The sequence below is a fragment of the Hyaena hyaena genome, unplaced genomic scaffold (assembly GCF_003009895.1).
Source record: "Hyaena hyaena isolate Hyena2069 unplaced genomic scaffold, ASM300989v1 scaffold_270, whole genome shotgun sequence".
In the NCBI taxonomy this organism is placed as follows: Eukaryota; Metazoa; Chordata; class Mammalia; order Carnivora; family Hyaenidae; genus Hyaena; species Hyaena hyaena.
The window spans coordinates 1,501,968-1,522,214 of NW_024080901.1; the positions used below are offsets into that span (position 1 = coordinate 1,501,968).

Here is a 20,247-nt window from a genome sequence, read left to right on the forward strand (position 1 = left end):
GTGGCTAGCAAGCCAGCAGCTGGGAACCTTTCTATTGGCTCTCAAGTTTATGGCAGCTGCTTTAGCAGAGGTACAGTGGGTGTTGGAAAGCATCTTGTGAGAGCTTCTAAAACATGAAAAGCACTTACAAATGTGAATGTTGCACCCTTTTATAGCATGTGGCATACCTATCAATGAAGTGAAAAGTCTTGCTTTTTACTCATGGGAAGCTGAGGCTTTTTTTCCCCCTAAATTTCAAATTTTTCCATGAAGACTAGGGTAAGATGTGTTGTACCTTATTTCACCTCAATTCTTTTACTTTAAAGAATTAAAAGGCAGGAATATAATTGTGATCCTTGAAGCATTTCAAAGTGTGACACACAAAATTTGTTACTAACATATTTAAATTTGGGAAGGTTTTAAGGTTTGGAATCTCATATTTTGGGGAACATAGGTGTCTTACAAGACCAGCACTTGTAAGAATTAACCGCTAATTTTTCTCAATTCTGAGTTTTGAGAAATTGGTCTAGAAATTTTGTGCAAGAGAGATATACCTTGTTCCATTGAATAAAGATTTAAGCGTTGAAATAAGAGGTCAGGAAACTTTAGCACAACCCTTTCCTAAAAAAGTGTTAGACACACATCATCTTATTCAATATTTGTGACAATTGGCAATAATAATAATCCAAATAGATTGTTATTCTATATACTACTCTTTCCCGTACTATTTTCAAAACCTTTTGTAAGGACTTAACATTTTTTTTTTGAAAAAAATATAATAAATATAAATATCATATGTATATATAAATAATAGTTCACTTACCTGGAGAATAGTAATAGAGAATTGAGGATTAATCTAAAAAAATGTTAATATTTATAGAAAGTAATGGGCTTTGCTGAGAATTCTTAGTGTCTTTAAATCCTAAAATAAAAAATTGCAACCAATTTACTCTTAGTTTATTTTATTTTATTATTAAAAAAAAACTTTTTTACATTTATTTATTTTTGAGAGACAGAGTGAGACAAAGTGTGAGTGGAGGAGGGGCAGAGAGAGAAGGAGACACAGAATCCGAAGCAGACTCCAAGCTCTGAGCAAGCAGTCAGCACAGAGCCAGACACAGGGCTTGAACCCAAGAACCGTGAGATTGTGACCTGAGCTGAAGTCGGACACTTAACCAACTGAGCCACTCAGGCGCCCCAATTTACTCTTAGTTTAATGTATACTTTTGCATCTCCCAGATACATAATCCATAACCATATATTGAATTTCTTTTTTTTTTTTAATGTTTATTTATTTTTGAGTGAGAGACAGAGAGACAGAGTATGAGCCGAGGAGGGGCAGAGAGAGAGAGAATCCAAAGAGAGAGACACAGAAACCAAAGCAGACTGTAGACTCTGAGCTGTCAGCACAGAGCCCGACCTAAGGCTTGAACCCACAAACCCCAAGATCATGCTCTGAGCTGAAGTCAGACACTCAACTGACAGAGCCACCAAACCAGGCACTCCACCATACATTGAATTTCATTATCTATTTTGACTTTCTTTGTCCTCTCTATATAATGTTATCTTTTGCTTATATAGCTGCTTTTAAGATTTTCTTTTTATCACTGCTTTGAAGCAATTTGCTTCTAATACGCCTTGATGAAGTTTTTTTCATGCTTCTTGTGCTTGGGGCTAATTGAGCTTCTTGAATCTGTAAGTTTATAGTTTTATAAAATTTGATAATATTTAGACCATTATTTTTTAAAATTACTTATTATACCCCGTTCTCTTTAGGTACATTACACATGTATTAATTTGTTTGAGGTTATCACACAGCTTACTATCATGCTTTTCAGCTTTTCAATCTTTTTTCCCCCATTTGTTTCATTTCAGATAGTTTCTATTACCATGTCAACAGGTTCAGTCATTTCCTTCCCACAGTTTCCAAATGTTTCATCTTAGACATTGTATTTTTCGTTTCGAAGTTTGGTTTGAGTCTCTTTTATATGTTCTGTGCCTTTAATTAACATGCCTAATATTTTTTCTCCCATGTTTAACATCTGGAATATAGTTATAATAGCTGTTTCACTGTCCCTTTTGAATAATTATGTCATATATGTCATTTCTGATGTAGTTTCTACTGAGTGATTTTTCTTCTTCTTACGGATTGTCTTAGCTCCAAGTGCCATAACAAAATACCATTAACTAGTGGCTTAAAGAACAGAAATTTATTTTCTCATATTTCTAGAGGCTAGAAGTCCAAGATCAAAATTCTGGCAGAATTTGATATCTATTGAGAACTAGGTTGCTGACTTGCAGATGGCCTCTTCTCACTATGTCCTCACATGGCCTTTCCCCAGTCTCTGCATGCAGGTGGGGGGAGGGAAGAGAGAGAGAGAGAAAGAACTCTGATGTCTCCTCTTCCTCTTATAAGGATTTCAGTCCCATCAGATTAGGACCCTAATCTTACTACTTTATTTAATCGTGATTACCTCTCCAAGGTCCCAACTCTAAATACCATCACATTAGAGGTTAAGGCTTTAACAAATGAATTTTGAGGAGACACAATCTCTCAGTCCATAACATAAGTCATATTTTTTCCTTCTTTGCATGCCTGGTAATTTTTATGAGATGCTAGACTTTGTGAATTTTACTTTGTTGGGTGCCAGATATTTTTACATTCTTATAAATCTCTTTAAGCTTTGCTCTGGGATTCAGTTAAGTTACTTGGAAGTAGTTTAATCTTTCTCAAGCTTTCATTTAACTTCTTTTACAACTAGACCAGAGGATGCTTTAGTCTAGGGCTAATTTTGCCCCATTAATGGGGCATTACTGGAGGACTGCATGAACTCTAGGACATAATTATTCCTTCTGCTGCTTTTGTGTAGTTCTTTCCCTAATTTTGGGTGGTTTCCTCGTACTTATGCACTGATTAGTACTGGGCCGAAGACTCCAGGAAAACCTCTGGCAGATTTTTGGAGCTTTTCCATCTGTTACACCATCTCCTCTTCAGAACTCTGCTCTGCAATTCTAGATGCCGTGGACTCCCCTGACTCACAGAACCATCTCCGCAATTAAGTGAGATCATCAGGCTCCATCTGGTTTCCCTCTTCCTGAACTGGGGCTGGAAATTCTCTCTAAGCAAAAAGCCAGAACAATCATGAAGCACACCCCCATTTGTTTTTCTCTCTCAGGGATCACTGTCCTGTATTGCCTGATATCCAGTGTTTGAAAAATTTTGTTTCATATATATATTTAGTTTATTTAGATTTTTTAGTTGCTACAAGTCATCCTTGTCTGTTTGAATATGAAAATTTCTCATGGGATCAAGGTAGATCCTTTGCAATGTTTCCTTCAGCTTAGTGTCTTCATGTAGAAAATGCTTATGATCTTTGAATGCTAAGATTATCGAACTGAGTGAAATGATCTTGCTTATATACTCTAACTACGTAAGAGAAAAGGGATGTATGTTGGCTTTTTGTGGCTGCTTAGTGATCTGTTTCTGATACTTATATAGTTATTAATAATTGTGAAATATTAGTAAAAGATAATTCAATAAAAACATTGTATAATTGTCAAACACTTTTTACATATAGTGTTTCCTGAAACACTCAATGCATACCAGTTTGTTTTTAGAACCCTGGAGATATTTTTATGTATTAGAGTTTCCTTTTCTTTTTGTGTTCATGTCAGTGGAGGTCACAAGAATAGGATTAACTATAGTTGACTCTGGCTAATCATTTATGGACCGAACTTTTTACTGAAAGGACCCAAATAATATTTATGACCCTGCATGCATGAATTTTAGTATTCTCCACAGCATGATTGCTACAGGAATTCTTTACAGATGGAAATATAATAAAAATTCTAAAGCTCATCTCCGGAAATGGATGTTTTCTTTACTAAAGTCTCTAGAATGCAAAAGGAAATCCATGCAATATGAACTTCCATTTTTTAGTTATTAGCTAGATAAAGAGAAAACATCTTACCATGATCTCACTGAGATTAGGCTCACATGCCATCATGAGTTTATGAGAGATCACATTGCTAAGCAAGAGAATACTGTGCATATTTAAGAAACCACAGTACTTTTCACATAAATAGGAAAGGATGTTTATTTTCTCCCAATCTGCTATACATTGTAATCTTGCTTTTATCTCACAGTATCCCCAGATTCAAAAACCTTGAAAGTGGATGAAGAAACAGAAAACACAATGAGAGTTACCTGGAAACAAGCACCTGGGAAAGTCATCAACTACCGTGTTGTCTATCGCCCCCGTGGAGGAGGGAGACAAATGGTTGCTAAAGTGCCACCCACAGTCACATCAACAGTATTAAAACGACTTCAGCCCCAGACCACATATGACATTACAGTTCTCCCAATGTACAAGACAGGTGAAGGAAAGCTTAGGCAAGGATCAGGAACAACAGGTATAAAATAATAATTTTTTTGGAGGGGGGGAAGAGTGTAATATATTAAAAGAAGGCTTTACTACATCTACTTTATTTGTTAGTGTCTAAAATTAATTCCATAGTAAATGAAATTATAATAATCCGATGGAATGCTTGATTAGCATACTATTCCTGGTAAAATGACTCTACATATTAATGTTCTAATGCTAATATGACCTTATGAATGGTGAGAATTATTTATATGTCCACTTGGGTAGCACTTCATTATCAGGACTTTTATTGGGTGTTATATCTAGTGCTACCATATTTTATAAATATGCAGTTTGAAGTGTGTTTGCAATGGTTTCCATGTACATCACTTAGATATCTCTAATCCAATTTCTTATTGCAAGGGGTAATAAAAAACCCAAAACCTAGTCTTATGGATAATATTTTAAAATGTTTTTATCTTTACAGCTTCTCGATTTAAGTCACCTAGAAACCTCAAAACATCTGATCCAACCATGTCAAGTTTCCGAGTGACTTGGGAGCCGGCCCCTGGGGAAGTAAAGGGTTATAAAGTCACTTTCCACCCTACAGGGGATGACAGAAGACTGGGGGAGTTAGTGGTTGGACCATATGACAATACGGTTGTTTTGGAGGAACTTAGGTAGGAATGAACTATACTCAGTTTTTGTTAAAAGATTGAATACTTTATGTATAAATTAGTAGATCTTACACAGATAATCACTTATGTGTCTGATTGCCAGCAGAGCATTTAAAGTCAGCTGAAGTTGCTTTCAAATCTTGTTCTTACCAAAGATGAGGTTGGGGTTCAGAGGCTAGCAGAGTTTTTTGTAACATTTTAATGATTTTTGTTATTAAGTGATTAGGAATGGCATTTTTTCAATAGCATCCCGCTTTTTAAAAATTAACTTTCATATTTCATGAATGGAAATGTGGGGGTTCTTGTGCCTTCTCGAAAGGCCCAGGTGACTCACGCTGAGATGTCGAATACAAATTTTCTTCCAGGGTGGGCCATGGGAGAGAGAAGCAGGACTTTGTGTGGGGTGCCAGCTGGCAGGATCGGGAATGGGTGGGCTGATTAAAGGTCTCGCTTCAGGCTGTGGACTGGAAAACAAGGAAGTCTGAGTTTGAACAGCACCCTACATTCATTATAGTAGGAAGAAAGGACTACTGTGCATCGCCTTTTGGAAAGTTTGTTTGTCTCAATCATTCATTCAACGATATTGAAATCTATATACATACTCACTGTTTGCTTTTAGCAGATTAGAGAGGATGAAATTTATTGAGCCTGCTGTGTGCCAGGCATAGTGCTAGACACTTTATGTCACCTTGCACAATACAACATTTAAATGATTTTCTTAAAGCCCGTTGCTTAGAGGCAGTACCTTTTAACTTGCTGTTAGTGAACGTTTATAAATCAAGATGAATGTGTTTAACAAAGCAAAATATGCTACCGCTTGAGCCAATTATCCATACAGACTATATATTTTAACATTTCAGGGCAGGTACCACCTATAAAGTAAACGTTTTTGGAATGTTTGATGGAGGAGAGAGTTCACCCCTTGTTGGACAAGAAATGACAACTCTTTCTGACACAACTGTCATGCCAATTTTATCCTCTGGTAAGAAACTGAGTTACATTTCCCTAGGAAAACGTAATATGATACTATTTCAAATGTGAACTGTTAAGTTAGTCACACAGTGAAAAGCAAATATAAACACTTTTTACTAAAATATACTTAAATAATTTGCACTCTTAAAAAGGTATCTTCAAACATCTAGCTAAGCCTACTTTTGACAATATTTTTTAAGGCCTATCTTGTCAGCATTTGCATTGGTTACATAGTGCGGTATTATTTAAAGCTGAGTTTTTGCAATGGGTAGGTAATATATATTTTCTCTCTTTTTGATGACTAAAACGCAATGTTATTTTGTTAAAGTAGTTGCAGAAGTGCTTTATTTGGGCAGAGCAGGCAGAGCTGGGTTACGTAAATAGGTGGACAGTCATGACTTGGTAAGAAACATAGAAACATAAGCGCTTTAGATTTTCTTGCTCCTGCCACAATTCTAGCTTTGATGTGCGTGAATCTAGCTTTGAACATTCTCAGAGGTGGAAGTAGTGGATAGAATTTACCTCTTAATATCTTCCGTCATTTGATAAAAAAGGAGTAGACCTGGGCAGAGGAGGGACAGGCTTGCAAAGGCTTAGGTGTTTGGAGTGGTATTTGAGAGTCTCCAATCCTGATGGTGTGTACTATATGCAAAGGATGCCTTTGTAGTGTGATGAGCATCATTTAATTTTCTTGGATGCTACCATGGCAAGAAGTTGGAAAAGTCATAGCTGGTAATGTAAGCTTCCAGAAAGGATGGGGTTTAAAAAATATGGATGTGGACAAAATAAATGAAAGTGTCAAATCCTGCTGTTTTGTATTTATGTTCTGTTGTTTCTGTTATGATGATATTAACTGACTTATATTTTTATTTTGTAGCTTGTGCACTGAGGATATTGGGATTTTTCTCTCTTTCCAAAGCACCCTAGCTTTGTATCAGTGTTTGTGCTTGTTGTCTCTAAAGCTCTCAATTTGTATATTTGTTTGCATACTTTTCTAAATTGTCTTCCTTCTTTCTTGATTTTTTAAATGTGCAGACTTCACCATCTGTATTTACCTGATTGTTTTACATAGTATGTGACAAAGTTAAGCAGCTAGCAATCCAACAATATCAGGTTTTAGAACAAGGTGTCTTTATTTCAAAAAGTTCTAATTTAAGAGTCATGTGTCTAATCCTTGATCATATATGTAATAATTACCCAGAAGCTTAATTATTTTAAAAGATATCTTTAGCTCACTCAGACCTCTCTTAGCTCAAACATTTTATCAGTTCATTTCATATTTGTCGGCTAATGACCATTACATATTACAAAAAAATGAGGCATCTAATCTTTAAATCGCATTAAATTTTTTTTTAAAAATTATTAATGCCTTATAGCTAGATGGCTGTACATTCTCATTCATTTATTTCATTCTTGGGTTTGTAAGCCCTTTCAAATTTACAATGATTGTTTAATTTGAGTCTCTAGCATCTATGACTGTGGCCAGGAAATAGTCAAAGGAAAGATTTGCCATTGAAATAATCATTGCAGGAACTGGTGATTCTCATGAATGTTATTTGAGGTTAATAAATCATATGGACATAGTTTCAGAGTCTTAACCTTCAAATCACCAAGCTAAGCTACAGAACTGAAGCAGCTAGGCAACACTGAGCATCCAGGGATGACAGAGGCATGGCTAGGAAATCACTCTGCTAAGAATTTGCCCCTTACTCCCTCCTGTCTCATGATTGCCATGTCAGGAATGGAGTGTCTCACCAGAGCGGAAGCAGACATCGTGTTGCTGGTGGATGGATCCTGGAGCATTGGCCGGGCAAATTTTAGAACCGTGAGGAGTTTCATATCTCGTATTGTGGAAGTCTTTGAAATTGGTCCCAAAAGAGTACAAATTGGTAGGTCTGACAATATTGAAGATCTTTAGACATTTTCGTCATACTCTTTTACACATGCTAATGCCAGTGGTGTTATTTTAGCCCTTGCTCAGTACAGTGGGGATCCCAGAACAGAGTGGCAGTTAAATGCTCACAGAGACAAGAAGAGCTTGTTGCAAGCTGTGGCAAACTTACCATACAAAGGAGGCAACACTCTCACAGGTGAGTAAGGACAGCCTGGTGCACCTTTAGGTCTTGCTTTTGGTCAGAACTTGTGGCTGAGTAATGATGCGACTGATTCTCTTTTAAAAATCCCACTAGGCATGGCTTTGAGTTTCATTCGTCAACAGAGCTTCAAGACCCAAGCTGGCATGAGGCCTCGAGCTCGAAAAATTGGTGTTCTCATCACTGATGGAAAATCACAAGATGATGTTGAGGCACCTTCAAAGAAACTCAAGGATGAAGGCGTGGAGCTGTTTGCTATTGGTAAGCACTTGAAAGGCTAGCAGTGCCCCTGGGGTTACAAAAGTGGAGGATATTTTTGTAGTTAAAAATATTTTTTGAAGCATAAACATAAACATATTTTCCCTATCACATAATTTATCAAAAAACAAGCCAAGAAGTCAACTCATTTTCTTCTTTTCCCCTTGTAATGAGATGGAACTACATGGCTTCTTGGGAAAAGTAATGGGTCAAGAGGACAAATGTACCATTAGTAGGATTCAGGAAAATCCCTGTTTGGTTTTCTGTGGCACCGTGTTTATTTTTTGATATCCATTATTTTATTTTCCAGAGAAAGCACTCGAGAGACACTTTTTTGGTGGGAAATTGGTGCTGGAAACATTTAGAAGAAGCCAACTGAGAATAGCCTTTAGTTCATATTATTTTTTATTTGTTTCTATTTTGTACTAAAGATAGTCATTTTATTACTGAGGAAAATCATATATATGTTCTAGTTAACATTGGAAATACAAATGTTTTTAATTTGAATGTATTTTTGCAAGGTATTAAAAATGCTGATGAAGATGAGTTAAAGATGATTGCAACGGATCCTGATGATACTCATGCATACAACGTAGCTGATTTTGAGTCACTCTCTAGAATTGTAGATGACCTCACCATTAACTTGTGTAACAGTGTCAAAGGTCCAGGTAAGATTAGTCTAGTATTTCTCGCCCTCAGCACTGTTGATATTTGGGAGAGATAACTGTATTTTGGATAGAGGAGGGGGGACTCTTTTGTGTATCGTGAAATGTTTAGCAGCATCCCTTAGCTCTGCCTACTGGATGTCAGTAGCATTCCCTGAGTTGTGACAACTAAAAATATCTTCAAATGTTGCCAAATATCTAATCATTCGTTTAGTCCGTGATTTTTTCTCGGATTTGTTTCTGATGGCAGCGAATTAGAAATGACTTCTAGCTTATTTGAAGATAAACAAGTAATATGGAAGAAAGAAGAAATGGTTCATATGCTTTGGGTATTGAGGATACATTTATTTGAATTTTTTTTCTTGAGTTTCTCTCTCTAAACATTTGCAGATTTTCTTTTTGGATTTTGACCAACAGGCTGACCTTTTCCCTGGAGAAATAGACCAGCCAGGAAGCCAGAATTTTTAGGCTTCTGGCTCTGGATTAGCTGAGAGAGTTGTAGTTTTATTTAGTTGGAGAGAACTTTGAGTGGGGATGAAAACATCTTTTATCTGTTTTTCTTTATTTTTTTATCAACTGTGTAATAGTTGCATTCATTCTAGTTTCCCAGATTGTAAAATTGCTTGATAATTTTGTAGGCTTGATTATGTCCCAACTATAATAAAGGTTAGAGTACTAAGAATGGAAATGCTTTCTCCAGCTTTACAAAAAAAGCTGAAAGAGTTTATAGGAGAGTGATTGCCATGCTAATGAAGTCATTGGATTAAATCTCCTTAAATTACTATTTGGGACATCTTTCTTGTGGTCACAGTGAACTTAATATTTCTATTTTCATTGATGTTAAGTCTAGCTATTGGTCTGTAGTCATTCTGTTGTTCATTGGTCATTTCACTTTCCTTAACCAGAGAGAGCACAATCACTGGCAGTAAGATGTTCCCAAATTTCAAGAGGTGGTTGTTTTTCTTCTCTCTTGAATAAGAAAATGGTTGGCCCTATAGGAGAACTAAACATAAATGAGAAACCAATTCTGTCCACACAGAGTATAACTTATTGTTAAGGAGATTAAGACATAAATATAAATAATCAAAAGATAATGAGAGTGGTGAACTTGGGTGGTCCAACAGTGATAGAGACAATGGAATTGTCAGGACCCAAATCCTTATTCATTAATTATATGTATGAGGTTAGGGAAAGGAGGAAGTACTCAAGGATGATTCAGAGATTTTTGAGTGTAGGTGATTGGTAAATGGGTGGCACCGCAAGGAAGAGTGAGATCAGGTTTTAATGAAAGACAGTGAACCCAGACTTGAATCTTCAGGGACTGAAGAATCCTTTGCCCACTCATTCAGGGAGGTCTTATGGGCAATGGGACTCTAGACAGTTTACTATAGAGCAGTGTATCAGGATGTGTGTACAAGTTTGAAATATGGGGAATAATACTGTTTTGATCTAATTTCAGATTTCATCACCTTGCTATAATAATGATAAAAGCAAATGCATTTTATTTCCACTTGTAGGTGACTTGGAAGCACCTTCTAACCTAGTTATTTCTGAGCGAACACATCGTTCACTTAGAGTGAGCTGGACACCTCCTGCTGACAGTGTGGATAGGTATAAGGTGGAATACTATCCAGTTTCTGGAGGGAAACGTCAAGAAGTGAGTAGACAACACCTATAACCCGCCCCTTCCTGATATTGTGATTGAGTTCTTCACAGTAGGGCTCAGAAAAATGTTGAGTGTGAAGCAGGAAAGATGTAGAGAGGGCTGGAACTGAATCAACAGTGGTGCTTTCTATTCCTTGCTAGGCAAACACTTCCATTTGGGCTTAATTAAAGGAAAAGAGCTTTGCTTAAATTCTCCTGGTTTCTAAGAATTGCAGAATATCAATATGATTTTTAATCAAAGGATGCTCAATTTATTTGTGAATATATAGTAGAATCCTTGAGGTGGAAGGAAACAGTAAAGATGATCTAGTTTTACTCACTCATTTTACAAATAAGGAAATAACAGCTGGGAGAATAAATTATATGAATTGTCTAAGATTTCACTGTAATCTGGTAATTTCCAAAAACAAAAGACAATGGCTTCACTGAAATATAATTTCTAAGCTCACTGCAGTTAACTACTTTGTAATGGTTGTAGAAAAGAGGGAAGTGTTTACAGCATATGTTGCTATTGTTTTTTAAAATTTTTCCCCTAGTTTTATGTGAGCCGACTGGAAAGTAGCACAGTGCTGAAAGATCTGAAGCCCGAAACGGAGTATGTTGTTAATGTGTATTCTGTGGTAGAAGATGAATACAGTGAGCCTCTGAAGGGCACAGAAAAAACTCGTAAGTCAGATTTTAAAAAAATCTTTTCATTGTTTTATTTTTTAGGATAAAAAGGTGACAGTCCATGTGTGATTTTTTGGCAGCCTTCCAAATCATTCCACTGTTCAATATCCATTCAACAAATATTTACTAAGTGTGTTCTCTATACACGTGCTCAATAAATACTCATCTGCTCTTACTGGCTGTTCTTGCCATCATGGGACCCCACTGGTAGAATGGGTAGTCATGGCCATAGATAATGGAGAGGGCTCACTTACATATAGTTACTTACTTAAGAAAGATGTCATGTGGGGTGTGGGACAAAGATTAGGAAGAGGAGCTGTGCAGAGATGACCTATTTTGGTTTTGCAGATAGCCAGATCTTCCTGCTGTCAATGAGATCACTTGTATTTTTATGGGCTTTTCATCCTGGCCTTTATTAGAGAAGCCCTAATGGCTTTGACTTTGAGCAGAGCTGTTGGCAGAGTTGTTCCTTGCTCCTATTCCTGGTAAGGTTTCTGAGACCATATGAAAGAACTCTTTCCTTTTCCCATCTTCTTGGCTGGACTCCAGGGGAAGGGAGGCCACTAATAAGATGGAGTGGGCATCACTCTCTCCAAGGCAAGAATTGACTCTACTTACTGTTGAGTTCCTTAAGTCTTTGTCTTTTCTCTTTCTCTTTATTATATAAGGTTTAGGTGTACAACATTGTAAGCCGATATCTATATACACTATGAAGTGATCACTCTCAGAAGTCTATTACCATCCATCGCTCTACACTTGATCCTCTTTGCCCTTTTCACTCACTCTCCAATCCTGTTCCCCACCGATAACCACCCGTCTATTCTCTGTGTCTATGGATTTGGTTTTGTTTGCTTATTTCTTTGGATTTTATTTGTTTTTAGACTCCACATATGAGTGAAGTCATATGGTATTTCTTTTTCTCTTAGCTTATTTCACTTAGCATAATACTCTTAAGACCCATTCTTGTCACAAATGGTAGAATTTCATTCTTTTTTATGCCTGAGCAGTATTCCACTTTATACATATATATATGTATGATACATTTCATTATGTATCACTTCTTCTTTATCCATTTATCCACGATAGGTTGTTTATATATCTTGGCCGCAATAAGTAATGCTGCAGTGAACATAGAGTTGCATATATCTTTTGAATCAGTGGTTTTATATTCTTTGAGTAAATAGTAGTGGAATAGCTGAATCTTATGGTATCTATTCTTAATTTTTTTGCGGAATCTCCATATTCTTCTGCATAGTGGCTGCGCCAATTTGCAATCCCACCAATAGTGTATTCGAGTTCCCTTTTCCCCACATCCTTACCAGCACTTGTTATTTCTTATCTTTTTGATAATAATCATTCTAATACGTATAAGGTGGTATCTCATTGTAGTTTTGAATTGCGTTTCCCTAGTAACCAGTGACGTTGATCATCTTTGCATGTGCCTGTTAGCCATCTGTATGTCTTCTTTGGAAAAACGTCTATTCATATCCTCTGCCCATTTTTTAATTGAGTTCCTTGTTTTGTTCTTGTTGTTGCACTGTATGAGTTCTTTTTACATTTTGGATATTAACTCCTTATTGAAGTTTTGATTTGCAAATACATTCTTCTATCCAGTGGGTTGCTTTTTGTTTTGATGACCGTTTCCTTTGCTGTGCAGCTTTTTAGTTTGATGTGGTCTCATTTGTCTATTTTTATTTTTGTTTTCCTTGCCTTTGGAGTCTGAGCCACTAAAACATTACCAAGATGGGGTGCCTGGGTGGCTCAGTTGGTTAAGTGTCTGACTTTAGCTCAGGTCATGATCTCACAGTTCATGAGTTTGAGCCCCAAACTGGGCTCTGTGGACACCTCAGAGCCTGGAGCCTGCTTTAGATTCTGTGTGTGTCTCTCTCTTCCCCTCCCCACCCCGCTCACACTCTGTCTGTCTGCCTGTCTCTCTCTCAAAAATAAACATTAAAAAAAGCGTTACCAAGACTGATGTCAAGGAACTTAACCATCTACGTTTTGATTCTAGGAATTTTATGGTTTCAGGTTTTACATTCAAGTCTTTAATCCCTTTTGAGTTAATTTTTGTGTATGGTATATGATAGTGGTCTAAGTTTCATTCTTTTGCATGTGGCTGACTAGTTTCCCAGCACCATTTATTGGAGGTACTGTTTTTATTCCATTGTACATACAATGTACATAAATTAATTGTCATACATTAATTGTACGTATATATGTAGGTTCATTTCCGGACTCTCAGTTCTGCTGTATTGATATATGTGTTTGTTTTTTGCCCATACCATACTGTTTAGATTTCTATAGGTTTGTGATATAGTTTGAAATCAGGGACTGTAATACCTTCAACTTTGTTCTTCTTTCCCTGTGATTGCTTTGGCTATTCAGGATCTTTTGTGGTTTCACACAAATTTTAGAATTATTTGTTCTAGTTTTGTAAAATATGCCATTGTAATTCTGACAGAAATTGCATTGAATCTGTAGATTTTTATGGATAGTATGGACATTTTAACAGTATAAATTCTTCCAGTCTATGAGCACAGTATATCTTTTCATGTCTTTGTGTATCTTCAATTTCTTTTCTTAGGTTTTATTAGTTTTTTGTTAATAAGTCTTTCAGAAACTCTTTGGTTAAATTTATTCCTAGATATTTTATTCTTTTGATATAATTATAAATGAGGTTATTTTCTTAATTTATCTTTTTGATAGTTTGTTATTAGTGTATGGAAATATCATAAATATCTGTATATTGATTTTATATCCTGTGATTTTACTGAATTCATTTATTAAGTCTAACAGCTTTAGGTGGAGTCTTTTCATATATAGTATCATGTCATTTGCAAATAGTTTAAGTTTTACTTTTTCCTTTCTGATTTGAATACTTTTTGTCCCCTTATCTAATTGCTATGTTTCGGACCTCCAATACTATGTTGAATTAGTGGTGAGAATGGGCATCCTTGTCTTGCTCTTGAACACGGAGGAAAAGCTTACAGCTTTTTCCCCCTGCAAGTGAGTTTGTCATATATGGACTTTATTAAATTGAGGTACATTTCCTCTATTGCCACTTTGTTGAGAGGTTTTTCTTTTTTTATCATAAATGGATGTTGAATTTTATTGAATGCCTTTTCTGTATCTGTTGAGATGATCATATGATTTTTATCCTTCATTTTGTTAATGTTGTGTATTACATTGATTGGTTTGAGGTAAACCTATATTGCTATGAACTTCCCTCTGAGAACTGCTTTTGCTGAATCTCATAGATTTTGGTATGCTATTTTTCTTTTATTTTTTCTCTAAGTATTTTCTAATATCTCCTTTGATTTCTTTGATGACCCCATGGTTGTTTAGTTGCATGTTATTTGTTTTCATGTTTTTGTGTTTTTCCACTTTTGTCATTGTAATCAATTTCTAGTTTCTTATCATTTTTGTCAGAGAAGATGCTTGATACAATTTTAATCTTTGTAAATTTATTGAGACTTATTTTGTGGCCCAACATGTGATCTATCTTGGAGAATGTTCCATGTGCCCTTGAGAAGTATGTGCATTCTACTGGTTTTGGATAGAATGTTCTGTATATATCTACTATGGCCTTGTGATCTAATATGTCACTTAAGCCCAATATTGCCTTATTGATACTCTGTCTCATGATCTATTCACTGCTGTAAGTACGGTGTCAAAATCTCCTACTATTATTGTTTACTTTCAATCTCTCCCTTTAGGTTTTTAAATATTTGTTTTACATATTTTGGTGCTTCTGTGTTGGGTGTTTATAAATAAACTTTTATTTTTAATGTTATATCTCCTGGCTGGATTGATCTTTTTATCATTATGTGGTGTCCCTCTTTGTCTTTTAGTACAGTATTTATTTTAAAGTCTATTTTGTCTGATATGAGTATAGCTACGTCAGCTTTCTTTTCATCTCCATATGCATAGAATATTTTTTCACATCCCTTCACATTCATGTGTATGTCCATAATTCTGAAGTGAATCTTTTGTAGGTAGCAGATAGACAGTTCTTTTTTTTTTTTTTAAATCTATTTAGCTACTCTGTCTTTTGATTGGTAAATTTAATCCATTTATATTTGAAGAAATAATCAATAGGTATGTACTTATTTCTATTTTGCTGTTTTCTGGTTGTTTTTGAAGTTCTTCTTTGTCCTTTTTCTTCTCTTTTTCTCTTGTGGTTTTTTGGCTTTCTTTAGTGTTATGTTTGGATTCCTTTCTTATTTTCTTTTATGTATTTAGTATTAGTTTTTCTTTGTGGTTACTGAGAGGTTCACATGTAGCATCCTATGCATATGATAGTCTCTTTTAAGTTGACAGCCACTTAAATTTGAACACATTCCAAAGCTTTACATTTTTCCCCCCATGTTTTATATTTTTAAGCAATGATGTTTTATATAAGAAGATTATTTTTAATATTTATTTTTGAGAGGAACGTAGAGAGAGTGTGGGTAGGGGAGGGGTAGAGAGAGTAAGAGAGAGAGAGCGGGACAGAGGATCCCAAGTGGGTTTTGTGCTGACAGCAGAGAGCTGGATGTACAAACCATGAGATCATGACCAAAGTCAAGTGCTGAGCTACCCTGGTTCTCCACATGTTTTATATTTTTGATGATACGTTTTACATCTTTTTATTTTATACATCTTTTAGCTAATTATTATAATTTTAGTTAACTTTACTTCTTTTGTCTTTTGACCTTCATACTTGCCTTATTGGTGATCGATTTACTACCTTTACTATATACTTACCTTTCCAGTGAGATTATTACTTTCATATACTTTCTTATTAATTACTCTCTTTTCTTTTCAGTGTAGAGAAATTCCTTTAACATTTCTTGTAAGAAACATCACTTTGGTGATGATGAACTCCTTTAGCTTTTGCTTATCTGAAAACCTCTTAATCTCTCCTTCAATTCTGAATAATATCCTGCTAGGTAGATAGTTCTTGGTTGGAAAAGTTTTTCTTTCAGAACTTTGAATATGTCATGACCCTTCATTCCAGCTTGTAAAATTTCTGCTGAAAAATCTTTGATAGCCTTATGGAGTTTCCCTTGTATGGAATAAATTGTTTTTCTCTAGCTATTTGAAAATTCTTTCCTTATTCTTAACTCTTACCATTTTAATTATGTATTGGGTGTGGTTGTCTTTCGGTTCATCTTATTTGGAACTCTCTGAGATTCCTGAACCCAAATGTCTGTTTTCTTCCCCAGATTATGGAAGTTTTCAGCCATTATTTCTTTGAATGCTTTTTTGACCCTTTCTCTCTTCTTCTTCTTCTTCTAGGACCTCTATAGTGTAAATGTTATGCCATTTGATTTTGTCCTAAAGGTCCCGTTAGGTATCCTTACTTTTTAAAATTCTTTCTCATTTTGCTGCTCTGTCTGGTTGAGATCCTTTGTTTTGTCTTCCAGCCCACTGATTTGGGCCTGTACTTCATCCATTCTCCTGTTGAATGCCTTCAGTATATTTTTCATTTCAGTTATAACTTCTGTTTGGTACTTTCTTCTAGTTTCTATCTCTTTGTTGAAGTTCTTACTGTGTTTATCCATTATTCTGAGTTCAGTGAGCATCTTTATGACCATTACTTTGAACTCTTTATCAAGTAGGTTGCTATCTTCATTTCATGAAAATCTTTTTCTGGAGATTTGTCCTGTTCTTTGGTTTGGAATATATTTCTCTGTCTCCTCATTTTTCTTAACTCTTTTTTTGTGTTTATATATCAGGCAAAACTGCGCTCTCTCCCAGCCTTGAAGGAGTGATCTTGTGTAGGAGATGGTCTCTGGGGTCCAGAGTGCAGTCTCCTTTGGCCTCCAGAGCCAGCACCCAAGGGGCACCCCTTATGTGGATAGTATGCACCTGCTGGCTGTAGTGGGGCACAGCTGTGGTGCAAGGTAGGTGAGTACTGGGCACCTGCCCAGCCTGGTTGCAGTGTAACTGCTGCTGGGGTGGTGGGGCATGTAGCATGCCCACTGGTGCTAGCAGGCAAGAGGAAGGGCACCAAAACTGATGCTTCCAGCTCTGTCACTAGCAAGTTAGAATGAGATTGCAAAAATGGCATCTGCCAGTGCTTCTGTCCTTAGAGAAAGTCACTGTAGTTCCTACCTCTCTGGCAGCTGCTGTAAGATTAGTAAGCAGGTGTCCCTAACTTAGGATCTAGGCACTTTTCAAACTGTTGCTTTAATGCTGGATCTCAGAGCAAGTGGGTCTCTGTGTGTGTCCTTTAAGAGCAAGTTCTCCATTCCCTGCAATGTTATGGTTCCCCTGGACTTCATCCCCCTGTTGATTTTCAAAACGAGGCATTTTGGGTGCTTGTCTTTCAAGGGCTGGATTCTAAGGTCAGGATCCTAATGTGGAGTACATTCCTTTCGCTTCTTGAGGCAAAGTTCCATATTTGGAGGATTCCTTCCCAACTGTAGGTCACCATGCTTGGGGTGGGGTCCCAGGCAAGGCTGAGTCTCCACCTCCCCCACCTGTCCTGATATGGCTCTTTTATCTTTTCTGTGGAGGCACTGTTTCTCTGCTTCTCAGGTCTTTCTGTTTCAGAGGAGGAAATTATTTCATATGTAGCTATACATTTTTTTGCGTCCATGGGAGGAGGTATTTTCAGAGTCTTCTTTTGCTACCATCTTGAACCCCTCCTCCATCTCTTCTCTTACCACTCTTCATGTTAGACCATAGGAAGTGGGAAATAATGTATTTCATAATGGGCAGGATTAATCTGATAATTTCTTAGAACTTTAAACTCATCTCTGGACAATATATAGAAAGCCCGATGGGTGTTAATGAAGAGGGAATTGTAAATCTCTTACTGTGCCTCATGGGCCTGACTTCCAAAAGCCCATAAATCCCTTAAGTTCCAGTTATTAATATATGACACTCTCACTTAAATTTTTTTTTATGAATGATGAAATAAAATACTGTGCTTGTTACTTATGTATGAAATTCTATGATTGAATACTGAAAAGAGACAACTTAAAGATTTTCCAGAAAAAGGTATTGACATTCTAGGAAGTTGGTACCTATTTTCACTTGAATATGGACTCATTGGAATGCCAGTTGAAATGTACACTTCCTTCCTTTATGAAATAGTTGTAACTTGTGATTCTGAGTATGAGGTGGCAACGAACAATGAGACTGGGTTTTTCATGAGAGAGCAAAGAATTATATTGACTCTCACTGACTTCTAGCTGCAACCCATTCTGTATTTAGCATACATAAATATCAATTATTAAGTAGGAGACAACAATTAAAAATGAGTAGAATGATAGGACTAAACTGATGTCTGCCTTTGAATTCCAACAGTACCAGTCCCCGTGGTCAGCATGAATATTTATGACATCAGCCCTACCACCATGCATGTGCAGTGGCAGCCAGTGGGAGGGGCTACTGGCTATACCTTGACATACGAACCCACCAATGCCACAGAACCAGCAAAACCAAAAGAGGTGGGAGACATTTATTTCTTTCATTGGGTCTTCCTGAGACTTTATTGTTTTAGAGTCTGCATTAAACTGCAGTTTCTTATGAACTCATTTATAACTACATGCAAAACAGAAAATGAGAAAACTAGATTTGTGAGCTTTGACACATTTGGAAAACATTGGCATGAAAAAGGAAGTTCAGTTCAGAGAAATGAAAAATAAAACTTGTGTTATATAATCTAGTGGTTAAAATAGGCTGTAATTGGCTAGCCCCAGTAAATGGAAATCTTTGATTTGAATGTCTTATTTCCCTTTGGCATGTCCCTGTGCAGATGCGTGTGGGGCCGACAGTGAACGACGTGCAGCTGACTGATCTTTTCCCCAACACCCAGTATGCAGTCACAGTGCAGGCTGCCTTGCACGACCTCACTAGTGAACCTGTCACTGCTCGGGAAGTCACCTGTAAGACATTACCGGGTTTCCTTCTTTCTTTATTGCTGTAAACATAATGTTCATTAGGATTTTTCTTCCACCCAATGATGCTATCAATGATTTGATTATTTGTGCATAAATTACAGGGCTATTCCTTATGGTAATAAATATTTACAATTAAAGTTAATTCTAGACTTATGGCAGCATCTTAAATTGATTCTAAGATGTACATTTTTTTCACATTTAACATGGTTCATACTGAGGATGTTTCTTACAAGCAGTGGTGCGTGTCTTCCAGGTACTTTTGGCCAAGTGTCAATCAGGGCATAGAATATAAAATAATGGTGCATCTTAAAGTTGATTTTGTTGTAGATTTATGAAGTATTGTATATAGCACTGGTGAGAAGGGAGTGTTGGGGAGGTGTAATTTTGGAGGAAGATACTAGACTTAAGATTAAGATGTTCCAAGTTCTTGCTGAAGTAGAAACTTTATGGCACATGTTGATAGGTCTGTTTCAATTGAGTTAATCAGTTTACTCAACCCGCAAACATATTTATTGATCATCTGTTGTATTTTAGTCACTTTTCTGGGTATTGGGAATGCACCAGTAGATAATACAAGGCGGTGTAAAACATGCAGACTCCTTTGTGGCTTGCACTTTTCTGGTGTGTGTTAATCAGTCTCTTTTGTGTTTTTGGTTTGTTTCATTGGCATTCTGGTGCTTTTTCTTGAAAGGAGACAATGATTGCACTTAGGAATCTTACTTTTCCTGGTTAGAACTTTTGTTTCATGCTTGTTGAGGTAGTCATGCTGGAATAGATGACTAGGTTTAAATCTGAGTCTCAGCCCACATTTCTAAGGAAATTAAGAAGTCAGAAGGAAACTTCAAGGGGGAAGAGTAACTGATACAGAAGCATAATAAGACCGAAAAGAGAAATAGCCCTTGAAAGGTGGGGCAGTATAAATTCACTGACAACAAATAATCATTTTTTATATATTAGACCCTCTCTAGAGCTGGTGGTTTTGTAGAAATGAGGTAGTGGCAGATGGAAAG

The 20,247-nt window shown here is 36.4% G+C and overlaps 1 protein-coding gene across 4 annotated transcripts in view; it reads left to right on the forward strand.

Annotated features, from left to right (window-relative positions):
• Positions 1-20,247, forward strand: part of COL12A1 (collagen type XII alpha 1 chain) — a 117,497-nt gene that overhangs the window by 39,981 nt on the left and 57,269 nt on the right. For all 4 annotated transcript variants that reach the window (XM_039245789.1, XM_039245791.1, XM_039245792.1 and 1 more), the window contains exons 15-25: positions 4,126-4,392; positions 4,831-5,023; positions 5,881-6,002; positions 7,732-7,881; positions 7,963-8,082; positions 8,182-8,346; positions 8,865-9,011; positions 10,526-10,665; positions 11,210-11,339; positions 18,642-18,784; positions 19,093-19,222. In XM_039245789.1, the coding sequence (XP_039101720.1) occupies positions 4,126-4,392; positions 4,831-5,023; positions 5,881-6,002; positions 7,732-7,881; positions 7,963-8,082; positions 8,182-8,346; positions 8,865-9,011; positions 10,526-10,665; positions 11,210-11,339; positions 18,642-18,784; positions 19,093-19,222 (1,707 nt within the window). The remainder of the gene's footprint in view (positions 1-4,125; positions 4,393-4,830; positions 5,024-5,880; positions 6,003-7,731; positions 7,882-7,962; positions 8,083-8,181; positions 8,347-8,864; positions 9,012-10,525; positions 10,666-11,209; positions 11,340-18,641; positions 18,785-19,092; positions 19,223-20,247) is intronic.